The sequence below is a fragment of the Manacus candei genome, unplaced genomic scaffold (assembly GCF_025592945.1).
Source record: "Manacus candei isolate 608988 ecotype Guabito, Panama unplaced genomic scaffold, ASM2559294v1 h1tg000018l, whole genome shotgun sequence".
In the NCBI taxonomy this organism is placed as follows: domain Eukaryota; kingdom Metazoa; phylum Chordata; class Aves; order Passeriformes; family Pipridae; genus Manacus; species Manacus candei.
In genome coordinates this window covers 7,247,828-7,261,179 of record NW_026138066.1, presented here as the reverse complement: position 1 = coordinate 7,261,179, position 13,352 = coordinate 7,247,828, and the positions used below count along the sequence as shown (strand labels likewise).

Genomic DNA, 13,352 nt, shown 5'->3' with positions numbered 1-13,352 from the left:
GGTCAGCAGCTGCTTATGGTTTCAGGTCGGCAGAGACCAGCAGGTGCTGAGCGGGCAGAAAGCACTTCTGCACTTTTAAGAGGCTTTTCCAGCCAATGGGGACGAGGTGGCTGCCTGCCGCAGCCCGAATCCCTTGGTAATCCTGCTGCCCAGGGGCTCCTTGCCTTTCCCCCAACAGAGTGGGGCAGGCTGGCAGGGCCAGATTCAGAGTGATCAAGTCAGGCAGAAGCAGAGTGAGGGTGGGGGGTGTTGCTGATGGACCAAGCGAGGAGTGAGAGTACTGGGGAGGGGGCAGTGGAGGATGAGAGCATGGGCTCATGCTTCCATAAGGGGCAAAGTGGGGGAAGGTGCTGCTTTTGAAGCATCCCACCACTTCCTCAACTGCCAGCCAGAAGGATGAAGAAGAGCTGGAGAGGTTTGGCAGGGCATGTGCCCAGCAGAAAAGGAAGACAAGGTGCACCGGCTGAGGAATCACCACCAACCATGGCTCAAACTACCTGATCCAGCTCACTCCTGGCATCTCAACAATCCCCTCCAAAACACCCCCCTCAGTGGCTGCCTTACAAAGAACATCTGGCAGCTGTGGGGGAACCCATTTACTTCCAGGGAGGGGGCTGGGGCTCACTCCAGCTGGTGTTTTGGGGAGGGAAAGGCTTGGGCTGTAAACCTCCTCAGCCTCTCAGTGGGGGGGCTGCAGGAACTTGGCAGCACTCACGGCTGGGGTTTAATGTCTATTAATAAGGCTAATCAGCTAAGCCTCGGCCATTGCTCCCGCTCTCTCCCTCGCTCACGCTGCCTCTCCCGTGAGGGCTCCCCCAGCACACGTAGGGTATTCCCAGGCTGGTGAGGCCCCCACAGGTCCCAGGGGAGCATTTCCCCCTGCACTGAGCAGCGCTGGGGTGGGCGAGGAGCAGATGGCCTCCCAGGGAGGACATCCCTGCCCACATGTGGCAGCCGGGAAGTGGGGCCTTGCTGCCATCCAGTGGCACAACAGCCAGGGGGGCCCAAGGGGCAGCTGTTGGTGCAGTGCATAGTGCAGCCCTGCTGGTACCCTCCACATCCACTCTGGACCCCTGGACTGGCAGCTGCCCCATCTGGAGCTACAGCACTGCAGTGTCCAATGCCATGACCATGGGCAGCTGTCATGACCCCAGTGCTGGTGGGCACCACCCGTCCTCCTCCTCCTGCATTCTGTCAGGTGCTGGAATGGCTACACAAGCCATGTTCTCAATTTTATTTAAAAAAAACTACATATTTTCCACAGGACAGTGAGGGAGGGAGCACAGCAGCAGTGCTGGACATTGTCACCCTCTCCTGCCTTGCCCCAGGGCTGCTTAGCAAGGCAAGGGGCTGCCCTGGGGGTGAGAAGGGGCAGGTGCTGCTACAAAAGGACATGGTTGCCAAAGGAGCTAAATACAAACCCCGACAGCCAGACCACGTCACCGGAAACCTTGTAGCCTCCTCCTTTTGGGGTTCGTTCTTCCGGTAGCAAAGGAACTGTTTGTTGAGAGTCCTTCTCTGCCCACAGCAGGGCTAGCAAAGCTTCACCTTCAATATTAAAATAGCAGTGCCCTGTGCTGCAGATGTTCTTTCCCATCCATCCCCCGCCTCCCAGACCAACAGCATCCCCTCTCCCAGGCCACCAACACTTGTAAAACCAGACTTTTCCCACTCAAGTACAGTAACACCACATGGGGAGGGGGGATGAGGATCAGTCCAAAAAGAGCAGCAGGGATCTTCTGCTGGCTAAAGCACACCAGAAACCCAGGTGAGACAGGTCCCAGTGTCCCAGAGGTAAGGGAGAGGAAAAGAGAGGTCACTCCATGAGTGGTAGCACTAGGTTGCTGCCCAGCTGGGCAGTCCTTGTGTAGCCCTTGTCCTCTTCCTCCTTCTCTGCTGAAATTCTTCAATATCTGCAACCCTGCCTCATCGAATGATGGGTGCTGAGCGGTCATTGGTGACTGTGGGACGCAGCTTGACTGTGGCAAAGGGGTTGGTACCTCTGGAAAGGGAAAGGAAACAGGTAACCATGAAAAAATGTGCAAATGCTATGCAGGGATCCTTCTGACCAAGCAAAGGTTATTAGTCCTGCCGGGCAGTCACCTCCATGCCAAGGAGAGTGCGGTAAAGCTGTTTGCTGAGTATGTTTTCGCCCTCCTTAAGACACCCTGCTGCAAGTTCCCATGTGGTTCTCCTTGGGCTTCTCACCCTCCCCCTTCCATAGGATGAAGAAGAGACATTAGCACATGGCTGTCCCTCCCAATAGCACTCTCTACTTGTAGCCCCCTGACCCTCCAGAAAAGGAGCCAGGGAGCAGAAAAAGGCCACAGTACCATGCCAGAAACATGGAGACACCAACCCAACTGCAGGGGGAAGGAAAGCAGGGATTTATGACAAGTCTGATCTCCACAGACCTGACTCATCAAAACTAAAAGCCTTCTGCCTCAGCCCTTTCCCAAGCTGGCAGAGCTCCCCAGTCATGTAGCTCCACACTCAGGCTGTGAGCTGCTATTGTGGCTCTTGCAAAATGGATGGGAGAGAGTACACAGGTCTGAACACATGCTCAGGGTGCTCAAGCCTACCTCATTTTGTCAGAGTTAGGATAGAGCCTTTCCAGTCAGCAGAGGCCAGAATGGACCACCTCTGCCTCCTGTCCTGGAAGGCAGGCTATGCATTGCTTTCCTCCAGACACCTCCTTGTTCCTCCCACATTTGATAACCCAAAAGATTAAATAATAATAGCATTGTAATAATGCTCCCCTTGTCTTAAGATTCCATAGCAGAGCTTCACATCTCACTCACCGTGGGAAGAGTTCAGGGGGCTGGTCAAATACTCCTGATTTCTGCAGTGAAAAGAAAAGCAGCAGTGAGCAACCTGGTGCAGGGAATGGAGACAGAAAAGTGGGGCAGGAGACACAGCACACAGAGGAAGATTTGACAAAACACTTCCAGTGAGTTAGGAGCCCAAGTCCTATTAACAGGGTTCTGACTCCTTATTCATTCAAGCTTTGCAAAAGCCCACAAATTCCCTGCTAAAAAAAGAACCTGAATTTTGTGGTGGGGGGTTGTCCCTACACCAGAGGTTCCTTATTCCCCTAGGACACCTCCCTTTGTCTTAGGGAAGAAAGGAGACAGTTCAGATCCCCGAAGTGCCTTGTCTGAAGAGCACAGCAAACAGTGACAGTCTGAGCTACATTTCACCCTGCCAGCACAGCCAGAGATGCCCCCCTCATGCTGCCCACACACCCTGGCAAAGAGTCTATCGTCAGTGCCCTCACATGCTTCCTGCATCCATGGGGAACTCAAGAGCTGTACCTCCCTACCCTACACCACATATTGTTTAAATGTGGACAAACCCAATAAAGACAGATGGATCTGTGCCCTGTGGCCCTTATTCTTGGTCAGTAGATAGTGAGGGATCAGTGGCAACTGGCCTGCTAAAGTACACCACTTTCTGTAGCTGGTGGCAGACAAGGAAGCCACATGTGTCTATCTGTGATCCAGTTGCAAAGTCAAATGAACACCCATTTGCTGGTGGCTCAACTGGGGGATGTCTCAGGAATATGTTTAAAGCAAGGCTGACTCTTTCCAAACTTCTAATGCGGCTCAAGCACTCTGCCATGCCACTTCAAATGCTCCACACACTTCATTGCTCAATCCCAGGTCTATCCCCACACCCAAGCTCTGGGACTGGATGAAAACCAGTGACCCAGAGGGACAGAGAGGCTGCCGAGTCTGTTCCCCAGTGTTGTGAAGCCTGAGGCTACCTGAAACCACAGAGCAGGACACAAAGGAGAAAAAAAGAGTAATTAAATGTTGTGGGTTTCAGATCATTGAGCAACCCAATTGTTTGCAACCTTGCACTGGCCTGGAACCAGGGATCAGAGATGAAGTTTTCCAGTCCTCCATGAGACCATGGGCAGCACCCTTCTTCCCCCTCTCAGGTCCTCACATTTAGTTGTCTTTAACTTTTTTCTCCCCAGTCAATTCCTCACAACTGGAAGTAGTGTTAAGTGGACGATTTCCTTCTTAGTGTGCCATCCATAAACCATGGGTTGCATATAACTTGTTCTGAGGCTCTCAAAAATGGCTGTGCCCTCATCCTTTACTCCCAGTCTTTCCCTTTCCCAGCTGTGACATTAACTCAATGTTTGCCTGAACTTAGAAGAGGAGCCCTATGAAACTCCTCTCCATTCTCTGAAGGGAGATGAAGGGTGGCATCTCTGTTAGCTGGTCACCCACTCCCAGCCCAGCCTGATCACTCCATGGTCCTACTCTTAGCAGAAAGAGGTGCTGCCCTGGAGCCACCAGAAATCAGGCTGGGAAGTCATGGAGAAAAGGACTGAACTGAAGGGTCCCTGGTGAGCAAAAAGAGAGAGAAATGAGAAAGGCAGGGGTGGAAATGCAGTCCGTTGTGGGAGCAAAGCCAGGCACTGAGGATCTGCACACACAAGGCTAGCTGGCAGGGGTCATCAGGACATGGTGACATGCGAACAGACTGGGTGAGAAAGGCTGCTGCTAACAAGACCCCTTAACTCAGGAAGGGAGCAGGTCCTTCACCAACATCTGGAAGGTGATTTTCTCTCTCTACCAGGCAGAGTAGAAAAGGTGTGCCTTGGAGGATGAAAGTCAGTGTGGCCCACTCCATACACACCCACCAGTCACTCCTCCTGCACTCACCTTGGAGCCAGAACTGACTGGGGTGACTGCCCCACTCTGGTGACTGCTGGCACCCACCGACAGGGGAGGTGGGTTCGGCACACTGGGCTGGGCAGCAGCAGGCCAGTAATTGCTAGAGGAGGGAGTGTTGGGACGGTCCAGGATGTCATCCATACTGTGACTGCTTCTCAGTGGGAAAGACCTGAGCAAGAGGAGAAGACAGTGGGGTAGGAGTCAAAGAGCAAGGAACAGGGAGTACCACCAGTGCTAGCCACAACACAGGATGCCTCCGGAGGAAATACACATGGCTTGGACTGGCCCACTCACAAGCACCTTTGAGAAGACATTGCACGTGTTGGGAGAGCCACCTGGGGAAGCCTGTGAGATCTCAGGGCGTAATGAGGCTCTTGGCAGGTGTTCCAGCATGGGAGCCCTCCAGCTCTCCATGGGGCACACCCTAAACAATTACCCCACTGGCATATACTAATGTGTCAGGAGCCACTCCACCTCCTGCCTGGCCAATTGCCCTCCTATTACCTGGTGTCTGGCTCTTCCATCTCCCGCGCATCCTCCAGAGGCTTGACATAAGCTTCAGGGAACCAGCCACACCTAGGGCACAGAAACAGACATATGAGGCCCAGGTAACCATGGTCTATGGTTCTTCAGATCCAGCTGCCCAGCACTCCTGATCTACACCCATCCCACATATCAACCAAGCCACTGCTGACACTACCATGTGTGACAGGAGTCCTGAACTTCTTTCACCCATAGGTGGGGCACGGTGTTATTCTGAGACAGACCTTGAGCTTGGAGCAGGACTTGCTTATCTCAGGGGCTGTGCAAAATCTGTGCTCCTGGGAGCAGTGTTGTCACAATACAGGAAGAGACACTCCAACTAACTGCAATCACAAGGAAGCTGTGGAAACCTCTTCCTGGGATTTTGCATCAACTCCACTCCAGAAACCCCCCTCACAAAGAGAGGCACTGCTCTTGTTCATCTCATATCTGAGGTTGAGCATTCCTGCAGAGCCTGGTGCAGGGATCCCTCGTGAAATGGGGCAGGCTTTCCACACACATGTTGGCCGGCAGTGCCACAGGGAGTAATTCAGTAAGCGGTGGGTGCAGCAGTTTCCATGTCCTGCCTGTGCTGGAGGCTGTGGCAGCAGTTGCAGTGTGAGCTAAGGCCTCTCAGGTAACTCCAGCAGTTCATGGCCCTGAGCTGGATCCCATGACAAGAGTCACTCAGTCATGCAAGCCAGGAGGAGGGTCACTGCATCCCTGACTCTTCCTCAAAGCCCCTGGAGCTTCCTCAGACAGCTCATCTATGCTAGCCCTGCCCCACCCCATCTCCCTGGCTTGGAGAGCCCCCATTCCTGAGGACATAGTGATGTCCCACTGAGATGGTGGGTGAGAGACATAGTGCCCAGGCCACACCAGGAGGGGAGGATGGATGATAATTTTGGGCTTAACCCCCCCAGCTCCAGACCCAACAAGCCTGCATCAGGCCAATTTACAGCATCAGAGTCACATACGTGGACGAGCCCTCCAGTTTGCCATACAGCCAGCCATTCTGTGCATCCGGCATCAGCACCGTGATGACATCCCCAGGGTCAAACCGTAGCAGAGTCCGGTTGGCACCCGTGGCGTGGGGCACGATAGCCTGCACTTTTGCCATGCCACTCCTCTTCCTGCCCTCGCTGCCACTGTTGGCCTTGCTGAAGGAACCCGAGCGGGAAGTACGGCCTGTAGGGAGCAAACCTGCAGGGAGGCATCCAAAGAGTCTGGCTGGAGTTTGGCATCCTCCTGTAAGACCCACACTGCCTCAAAGGGACCAGTGCTTCCCCAGGCAAGTAATTGCTCTAGAGGAGGAGTAGATGGACTTTCTCTCAGGGAGAGAACAGGGCATAGCATGGGCAAAGAATGGTAAGCATCCTGCAGGAGAAAATCAACTGAAGTCAAAACCATTTGCTTTGCACTGTGTCCTCTTCTGCCAAATGTCTAGAACATAGACACTGCACACCACAGCTGATGCCCTGCCTGACAGTCCTCTTCCTGACCCTGCTAGAGCTACTGACTATTTGGGTAATTTTTATCTCCCCCTGCCCCTTTTTACTTTTTTAAACACTTAAAGCTGAAATCTCTCCAGAAGGAAAAGCAGGTGTGTCATGAGGCAAGTGGCTGGGTTTCATAGGGCAAGCTAATATTAAATCTGTAGCATGAGGGAAGGTGCTTTACTAAAATGGAACTCCAGCAAGAGCCAGCTCTTATGGTCCAAGGAGCCTTGAAAATTGCACATCTGTGGGTCCCCCACTTCATACAGCCAGCCAGGAATCCTGGCCTTGCCCTGGATGGACTCTGCCCTGGAGGCTGAGCTCACCTTCTACTTCAGCCTTGCCCTCTCCATCTCCCAGCATTCTGCTCTTACCATGCCCAGGAATGTGGCTGAGGACTGGTGGTCTGATAGAGTGGTAGTCCCTTCCCAAACCCAACCCTCTTCCCAGAGAGGTCCAACCCCTGTGTCTCCCCACAACACTGCTCCCAGATATGGGTCATACTGGCTGATGGTGTCCTCCTCAGTGGCTGCCTGGGGGACTCCGGCTGAGGAGACAGTCTCATTTCTGGAGGGTCTGGAGAGAAGATGCTGGATCTACTGCCAGTCATAGAAGAGGCGAAGTCCCCGAGGGGTCTCTGGGGCTGTTGGAAGGAAAGGAGGCTGAATACACATCTACAGGGGCTGTGTGAGGCAGATGATGCTCTGAGAGATCTGAAGTTCCACTCAGAAAGCCAAACATAGCACATTCCCCCATTGCAGCCCATACGCATGCTTCTCTTCATCTTGGCCAGGAAAGGCCACGGAAGCTGGACAAGGCAGCAAGTACCATGGCCATCTAGTCCAACCCCCTTCAATAAGCAGGGCCATCTTTGACTAGATCGGGTTTCTCAGAGCCCTCTCCAGCCTGACCTTGATGGGGCATCCACCACTTCTCTGGGCAACCTGTTCCAATAGTGCATCAAACAAGGTGAAGCTGTGGGCGCCTCACCATCTCAAGGTGAGTGGGTGTGAGCCGTCCTGATGGATACCCCTGGCCGTGGGAGGCTGTGAGCAGCCCCTGTGAGTGGCTGTTTGAGGGGTTGCGGCTGGCCTCCAGCTGCTCCTTCCACCGTGGTGCCTTGTTCTGGATCATGCCCCGAGCCTGGGCAGAAAGAGAAAAGAGGGAGTGATGGACAGGGCAGAACAGCTACAAAGGGACCCTAGGGCTGACACATGTGTTAAATTAGGGAACAGGTCCTCCCACAATTAGATTTGTGGGAATAGCCAAACAGTATCCTACAGGAGTGAATTTTCAGGATGGCAGAGATCCTGGGGTACAAATGACACTGCTACAAACACATCACCCTTCTCTCCTCCATCACTCACACACCCAACTAACCCTGTGTCAGCACCATCCTCAGCCCCAGCCATGCTCTCCCAGCCTAATACAGGCAGCCTGAATCTGACAGCAAGAAAGGAAATAGAGTTTCCTGCCCAGTCTGTGCACAGATGCTGCCTTCACCCAAGGGGCAGCTCAGCCCTGGCTCCCTCTGCCCACATGCTCCCTCTCCAGCCCTGCTGCCTGCTCCCAAGCTCTGCTCCCCCACATGTCAGGGCCATACCCTGCTGTAAAACTGGAGGAGAGTGTTGTAGAGCATCTGGTGCTTTTCAGCCAGGAAGCGGTAGCGGCGTTTCTCCTCTAGCTCAGCCTCTCTCTGGCTCTCAGCGACGAACACCTGCATCTCTGAGCGCAGTCGCATCACGTTCTCCTGCACCACAGGGAAAAAAGGGAGGAAGGGATCAGTGAAAATCCAGCAGAGTGGGTTCACACATTGCATGGGAAGGGTTGAAAGGAGTCATCATGTCAATGAGCTTCCCAGTTCACTTGCAGTGCTGGAGCACCAGAGGTGATAGAGCAGAGTGCCAGGGATTGAGTCCTTGCACACTGAGGCTTCCTAAGTGAGGAAAAGGCTTGGCAGGAGTGAGTACCACAGGTCAGTAGCACCCTGTGGAATAGGAGTTTCCTACTTTACAGATAAACCTGCTGCCTTTTGAATACTGGGGGCAACTCTGTGGCTAAGGTAACTGAAAAATCAGCCCTGGTTCCACAGAAATCATCCAGTTCTTTTTTCCAGCTCCCCTTCCTGGAATCACTGCTTACCTTCATCTCCCGTGTGTTTTTATCACGAGCCCTCTCCATTCTCCACAGCTCTGCCATGCACTTATCCAGGTTGGTGGCTCTGCGCTGGTACTCCAGCTCATAGTGCTTCTGGCTCTCCTACCAGGGAGAAACCAGGCTCAGTGAGGAACCAGAGACCCAGACACACTGTGAAGCAGCAAGGGTTCTGCTCTGATGTGTGGTTGTACATCTGAGTCCCCCTGAAGTCAGGCTTCACCTGGACCTCTTACAAAGTCTTTCTTTACCTTTCTTTTCATTTTGAATGGCCTCAGAGTGTTGATGAACCTCAAGACCTCAGGAGCAAGAACTGGCACCCAGCTGCCCCAGGCCTCTATCTCCCTCCATGACACTACCTACCAACATGGCCAGCTGGGCCATAATGGCAGAGGAGCCACAGCTATGCAGAGGCTGCGATTTGGGAAAGCTGGGAACTCTGCTATTGGGATGCCAAGTCTCTCAGCCCCACTGAAGCATTTGGCAATTCTCACTATGGAAAGAACAGCCACCTGCCCTCTTCAGCTCTCCATCATCAGCCAAACAAGAGGAGTTTGTTCCATGGTGGGAGAAGAAAAGCCACCCCAACTCCTCCTGAGAAAAGTCAAGGAAACACTTCAAGTGCTCAAGCAAAAACCCTTGGGTAGATGGGAGAAGAAAACAAGGAGGGTTGAGGAGGAGAAGGGACTTCATCACTCACACTGATGAACTGCACATCCATTTTGCTGTTCTTCTCCATGTGCTGCAGCAGGTCCACGTGAAAGGTCTGAGCCTGAAAGGGGTGAAGGAGCCATCACTCTTGTCCCTTCAGCAAGCGGGGTGTTGCATGCACTGTGGTGAGGGGTGGCTCATAAAACTTGCTGTGCCAGAGACTCCCTTGCCACCTGGATGCACCTGCCAGGCTCTGCCACCCCAGCTGCAGTGGCAGCTCTGTAACACTCCTCTGTCACGTGGGATAGCAGGGAGGCAGGCACCTGCCTGCGGGCTCATATGAGGGCAGGTGAATGCAATAAATGCTGATAAGCTGTGCTTAAGGAAGTGCCTTTATTTCCCACCTCCACCAGCCCTCAGGAAAACCACTCACCACAACCTCCAAATCAGAGCTCAGTAACCTCTGCATATCAGACATCTGCATAAGAATTTCACCTTCAAGGAAAAAGACAGGAGAAGGTTTAAAAATCCTGCGGCCATTTCCCTGTGTGCCCAAGGAGGCAGACCAGCATGATGCAACTCAGGCTGACGAAACACAGGTATGAAAGTCCAAGAGATATTGCAAAGCACTGCTCTCTGCACCCTGAGAGAGGGTGGTAGCCTTCCTCCCCAGGCACTGACAACACGGGGTTGCTCCAGCCCATGAAGTGGTGGGACCAGTGTTCTCTTTTGGCACCAAGTGCCAGCAGGCAGCCTCGCCTCTGCCATGGGCTCTGGGCATTGGGTTTCTGCTCTGCCATAGGCCCTACAGGTGCCATTTCTAATGCCAGTGGCACCCCAGCTGCTGTGCACAGTTGTGGCTGCCCTATAGGAAAGCAGCCACAGACCTGCTGCTGATGCTGTGCATGGTCCTGTTTCACTGGTGTCAGTATTATGAAAACAGGAAAGGAAGAGACTGAGGACAGGGAGCAGAGGAGCTAGCTGGGAGGTGCATATGACAACAGGAGTCTGCAGAAGGGACACATCTGCTGGAAGCTTTTCACTAAAATGTTCAGCAGCAGACAGTTCCCTGAGCACATTTTCAGCAGTCGCCACTAGGCTGCAGAGTTATTTGCACTGCTGAGTGTAAGCCCCTCAGCCCCAAGCTGCCATTCCACCTGGTTGCAGGCTCAGGAGGACAAGACCTCATCAACTGTTGTCAGTGCATGCTCTCCAGCTTTTTCCCCCACACCTGCAAGGAGGAAGAAAATGGTTCCTCCCTAACGAAAATTTCAACTCTCAGGGAAGGAAGACTCAACAAGGACTGGTTTCCATAAGAGGCCCATCATTGGAGGTCCATCCCAAGAGATGGGCTCAGTCATTGATCTCAGAGAGATACAGAGACTGTGAGAGATATTCAAGGACACACAATAAATTTGACTCTCAGCACCTGGACAGGGCCTGGTGTGGTGAGACCATTTAGAGGAGCTATCTTTCTTCCCTCTATTCCTGGAAAGAGACCAGCTAAGGGAGAAGGCCAAAAAAACCTAACTGTGGCTCATCACAGGACAGAGTATGGTGTGCAGGAGAGCCTTACCCAGCATGTGTGAGGTGGAGCTCTGCAGAGCTTGCTCCCCAATCTTCTCAATTGCCTTAAAGTACACTTCAGCTGCTTTGGATAATGCTGTGAGGAGAAGAGGAGAGAGGAGGGAGATAAGGGTCTGGCCTGCCTTCCCACCATCACCAGCTCCAGCAAGCAGCACACAGAACAGCCACCCCCTGGTACGTCGCCTATAGGCAAAGGCACCCCATCTCTCCCCATCAGCAGCAGGTCCTGGAGTAGAAGAGTACTTAAGGGCAGCTCAGGACATGTCAGAGGTGGCGGATCAGCAACCTTGTCCTGGGTGACGGCACAGAAGATGCCCAGGATGGATGCAGCAGTATGGTCTGGAGCCCTGGCTGGGCAGGACCCCACTCACCGTGGAAGGCACGCAGGTAGTTGTTCCCCAGGTACACCAGGTTCTCCAGCGCAGGGTTGAACTGCTCCAGGATACTCTGTGGTCAGGCAGAAGCACGTTAATGCTGTTCTTCCCCACACCCCAGAGACTTCAGCAAGCTGATGCCCCCTTGCTGCAGTTTGGCTGGATGAGAGCTCCCCCAGCCACAGCACAGGCTGGCTGTGGGGATGTACAGCCGAGCACAAAGTCAGCTCCCTGCAGTGGAGGTGGCTAGGAATTTTGGCTGCCCTTAGTCTTCCAGGAGAGGAGCAGTGCCAGAGGGCAAGGTAGCCCACTGCAGAGCCAAGGGGTTACCTGACTGAATATGGCTTTCTCCCAAGGTCCTACACCCATTGCAGGCAGGGGAGTAAGTGCAAGGGGATCTGAACAGCCTTTCCCCTCATCCCAGAGCTGGCCAGGGTGAGAGTCACTGTTTATTACCCAGGCACAAACACAACTCTTTCCTGGCCAGGATGTGGTGCACTGCCAGACTCAGGAGCTTAGTAAGAGAAGGGATAGACTGCTTCACACCAGCTTTTCCGCTTTTATTTGTTGTATTTATCAAAGGTGTTCATTGACTACAGAGAAGACCAGAGATTCGAATAAGCAATTCCACCTTCTGCCAGCCCCCATCACCTTGATTCAGCACTAAAGTGTGCAAGGAAACATTTATAAAGATCAGACAGTTCTTTCCAGTGAGGGGGAAAACAGCTGATCAAACTTCTTCCTACGAGCAACCAAGGTGGTTCACCCTTCATGCTCCATGCCCCAACCACCCCGGTTGCGCAATTCCTTCCCAAATCTGCCTCTAGGACCCACACCATCATCTCCTCCTGCCAGCCATCTGCTCACAAACACATCTCAGAGCCCACAGGAGCTGCTGGAGTTCTGCCTGCAAAGGGATTCAGCCCTCAGCTGTCCACCCAAGGGAGCCTTTGGCAGAAAACAGCTCTTCTCCTACCCATACGTCTCCCCTGCGCCAACAGGAGCAGTCTTTGATGCCAGCACTCACCTTATAGATGGAGATGGTGGATCTGTAGGACAGATCCATCTCTGGAGCCTATTCCCTTTCCCACGGAGAAGCAAGGAGCAAAGGAGAGTACCAGGTGCTATAATGGCCTGGAGGGCTCTGCTTCTGCACAGCCAGCTAGATGGAAAGAGCCCGTCACTGGCAAGAAAGGACAGCAGGAAGACACAGATGTGGTACAAAGGGAGCACTGATGGAGTTTAATAATTCACCAGCCAAGAGACTGGAACTTGATCTCTGGAAGTAACCAGACTCTGGGGAGAGAGGAATCCTGTGACAGCCAGTAAGGACATGTGACCGCCTCCTTGCATTATTGATTGCCAGCTTGGTACCCAGCTCTCCCTGTCCTGACACCTGCAGGGCCAGCCGCCTGCCTGAGTATCCGCCTTATGGTTCGCTGCCTCCGTCACTGCCACTGCTCGGAGGTGGCTTGTCCAGCCCTGCTGTGCTAGTGGAGCATCCTCAGGTCTCTCTCATGCAGACACCTTGGGAGTCAGGAGATCCCCATCACCTTGCAATGGCAGGCAGCAAATAGCAGCAGGCAGGGAGAATGCAAGGAAAGCTCAAAACAAATCTAAACTCTTCCCTGCCCACTATTCCCTCTAACCAGGCTCCCTCCCACACCCAGTCTCAGAGATTCCCTAACAGCAGGAACAGGCTTCTGTCTGAACCCTTTCCCAGGTTTCATGTCTGGTGAGCTGGGACTGGCACTGCCATTGCAAGTGCTCCTAACACACACCTGGTAGAGAAGGACAAAGCAAAGCCCAGTCAGAGCCTCCCCTGGCAGCATCCATCCCAGTCCAGAGCAGCAGGCAAAAGGCTCACAACTGTTTGC

At 53.4% G+C, this 13,352-nt stretch overlaps 1 protein-coding gene across 2 annotated transcripts; it reads right to left on the bottom strand.

The window, feature by feature from the left end:
- Positions 1–192: 192 nt before the first annotated feature.
- On the bottom strand, positions 193–12,868 carry BAIAP2L2 (BAR/IMD domain containing adaptor protein 2 like 2). Of its 2 annotated transcripts, none has more exons than XM_051784103.1 (14): positions 12,503–12,544; positions 11,473–11,548; positions 11,091–11,177; positions 9,948–10,009; positions 9,564–9,635; positions 8,852–8,968; positions 8,313–8,459; positions 7,700–7,852; positions 7,214–7,352; positions 6,191–6,416; positions 5,196–5,267; positions 4,680–4,860; positions 2,802–2,842; positions 193–2,002 (listed from the first exon to the last, which is right to left on the bottom strand). In XM_051784103.1, the coding sequence occupies exons 1-14, from the start codon at positions 12,539–12,541 to the stop codon at positions 1,927–1,929; spliced, it is 1,488 nt and encodes a 495-aa protein (XP_051640063.1). In that variant the 5' UTR covers positions 12,542–12,544; the 3' UTR covers positions 193–1,926. The 2 variants fall into 2 exon arrangements, with proteins under 2 accessions (XP_051640063.1, XP_051640062.1); XM_051784102.1 differs by having other exon boundaries at positions 194–2,002; positions 6,191–6,401; positions 12,503–12,868.
- Positions 12,869–13,352: the final 484 nt, after the last annotated feature.

Excerpts from the sequence above, each read along its gene's own strand:
- BAIAP2L2 (XM_051784103.1), bottom strand. The coding sequence starts at position 12,541 with ATGGATCTGTCCTACAGATCCACCATCTCCATCTATAAG. Across the intron at positions 11,178-11,472 it reads CTACCTGCGTGCCTTCCACG|CATTATCCAAAGCAGCTGAA; the intron begins GTGAGTGGGGTC and ends TTCTCCTCACAG. Across the intron at positions 6,417-7,213 it reads GAGGAGGACACCATCAGCCA|GTTTGCTCCCTACAGGCCGT; the intron begins GTATGACCCATA and ends GCCTCCCTGCAG.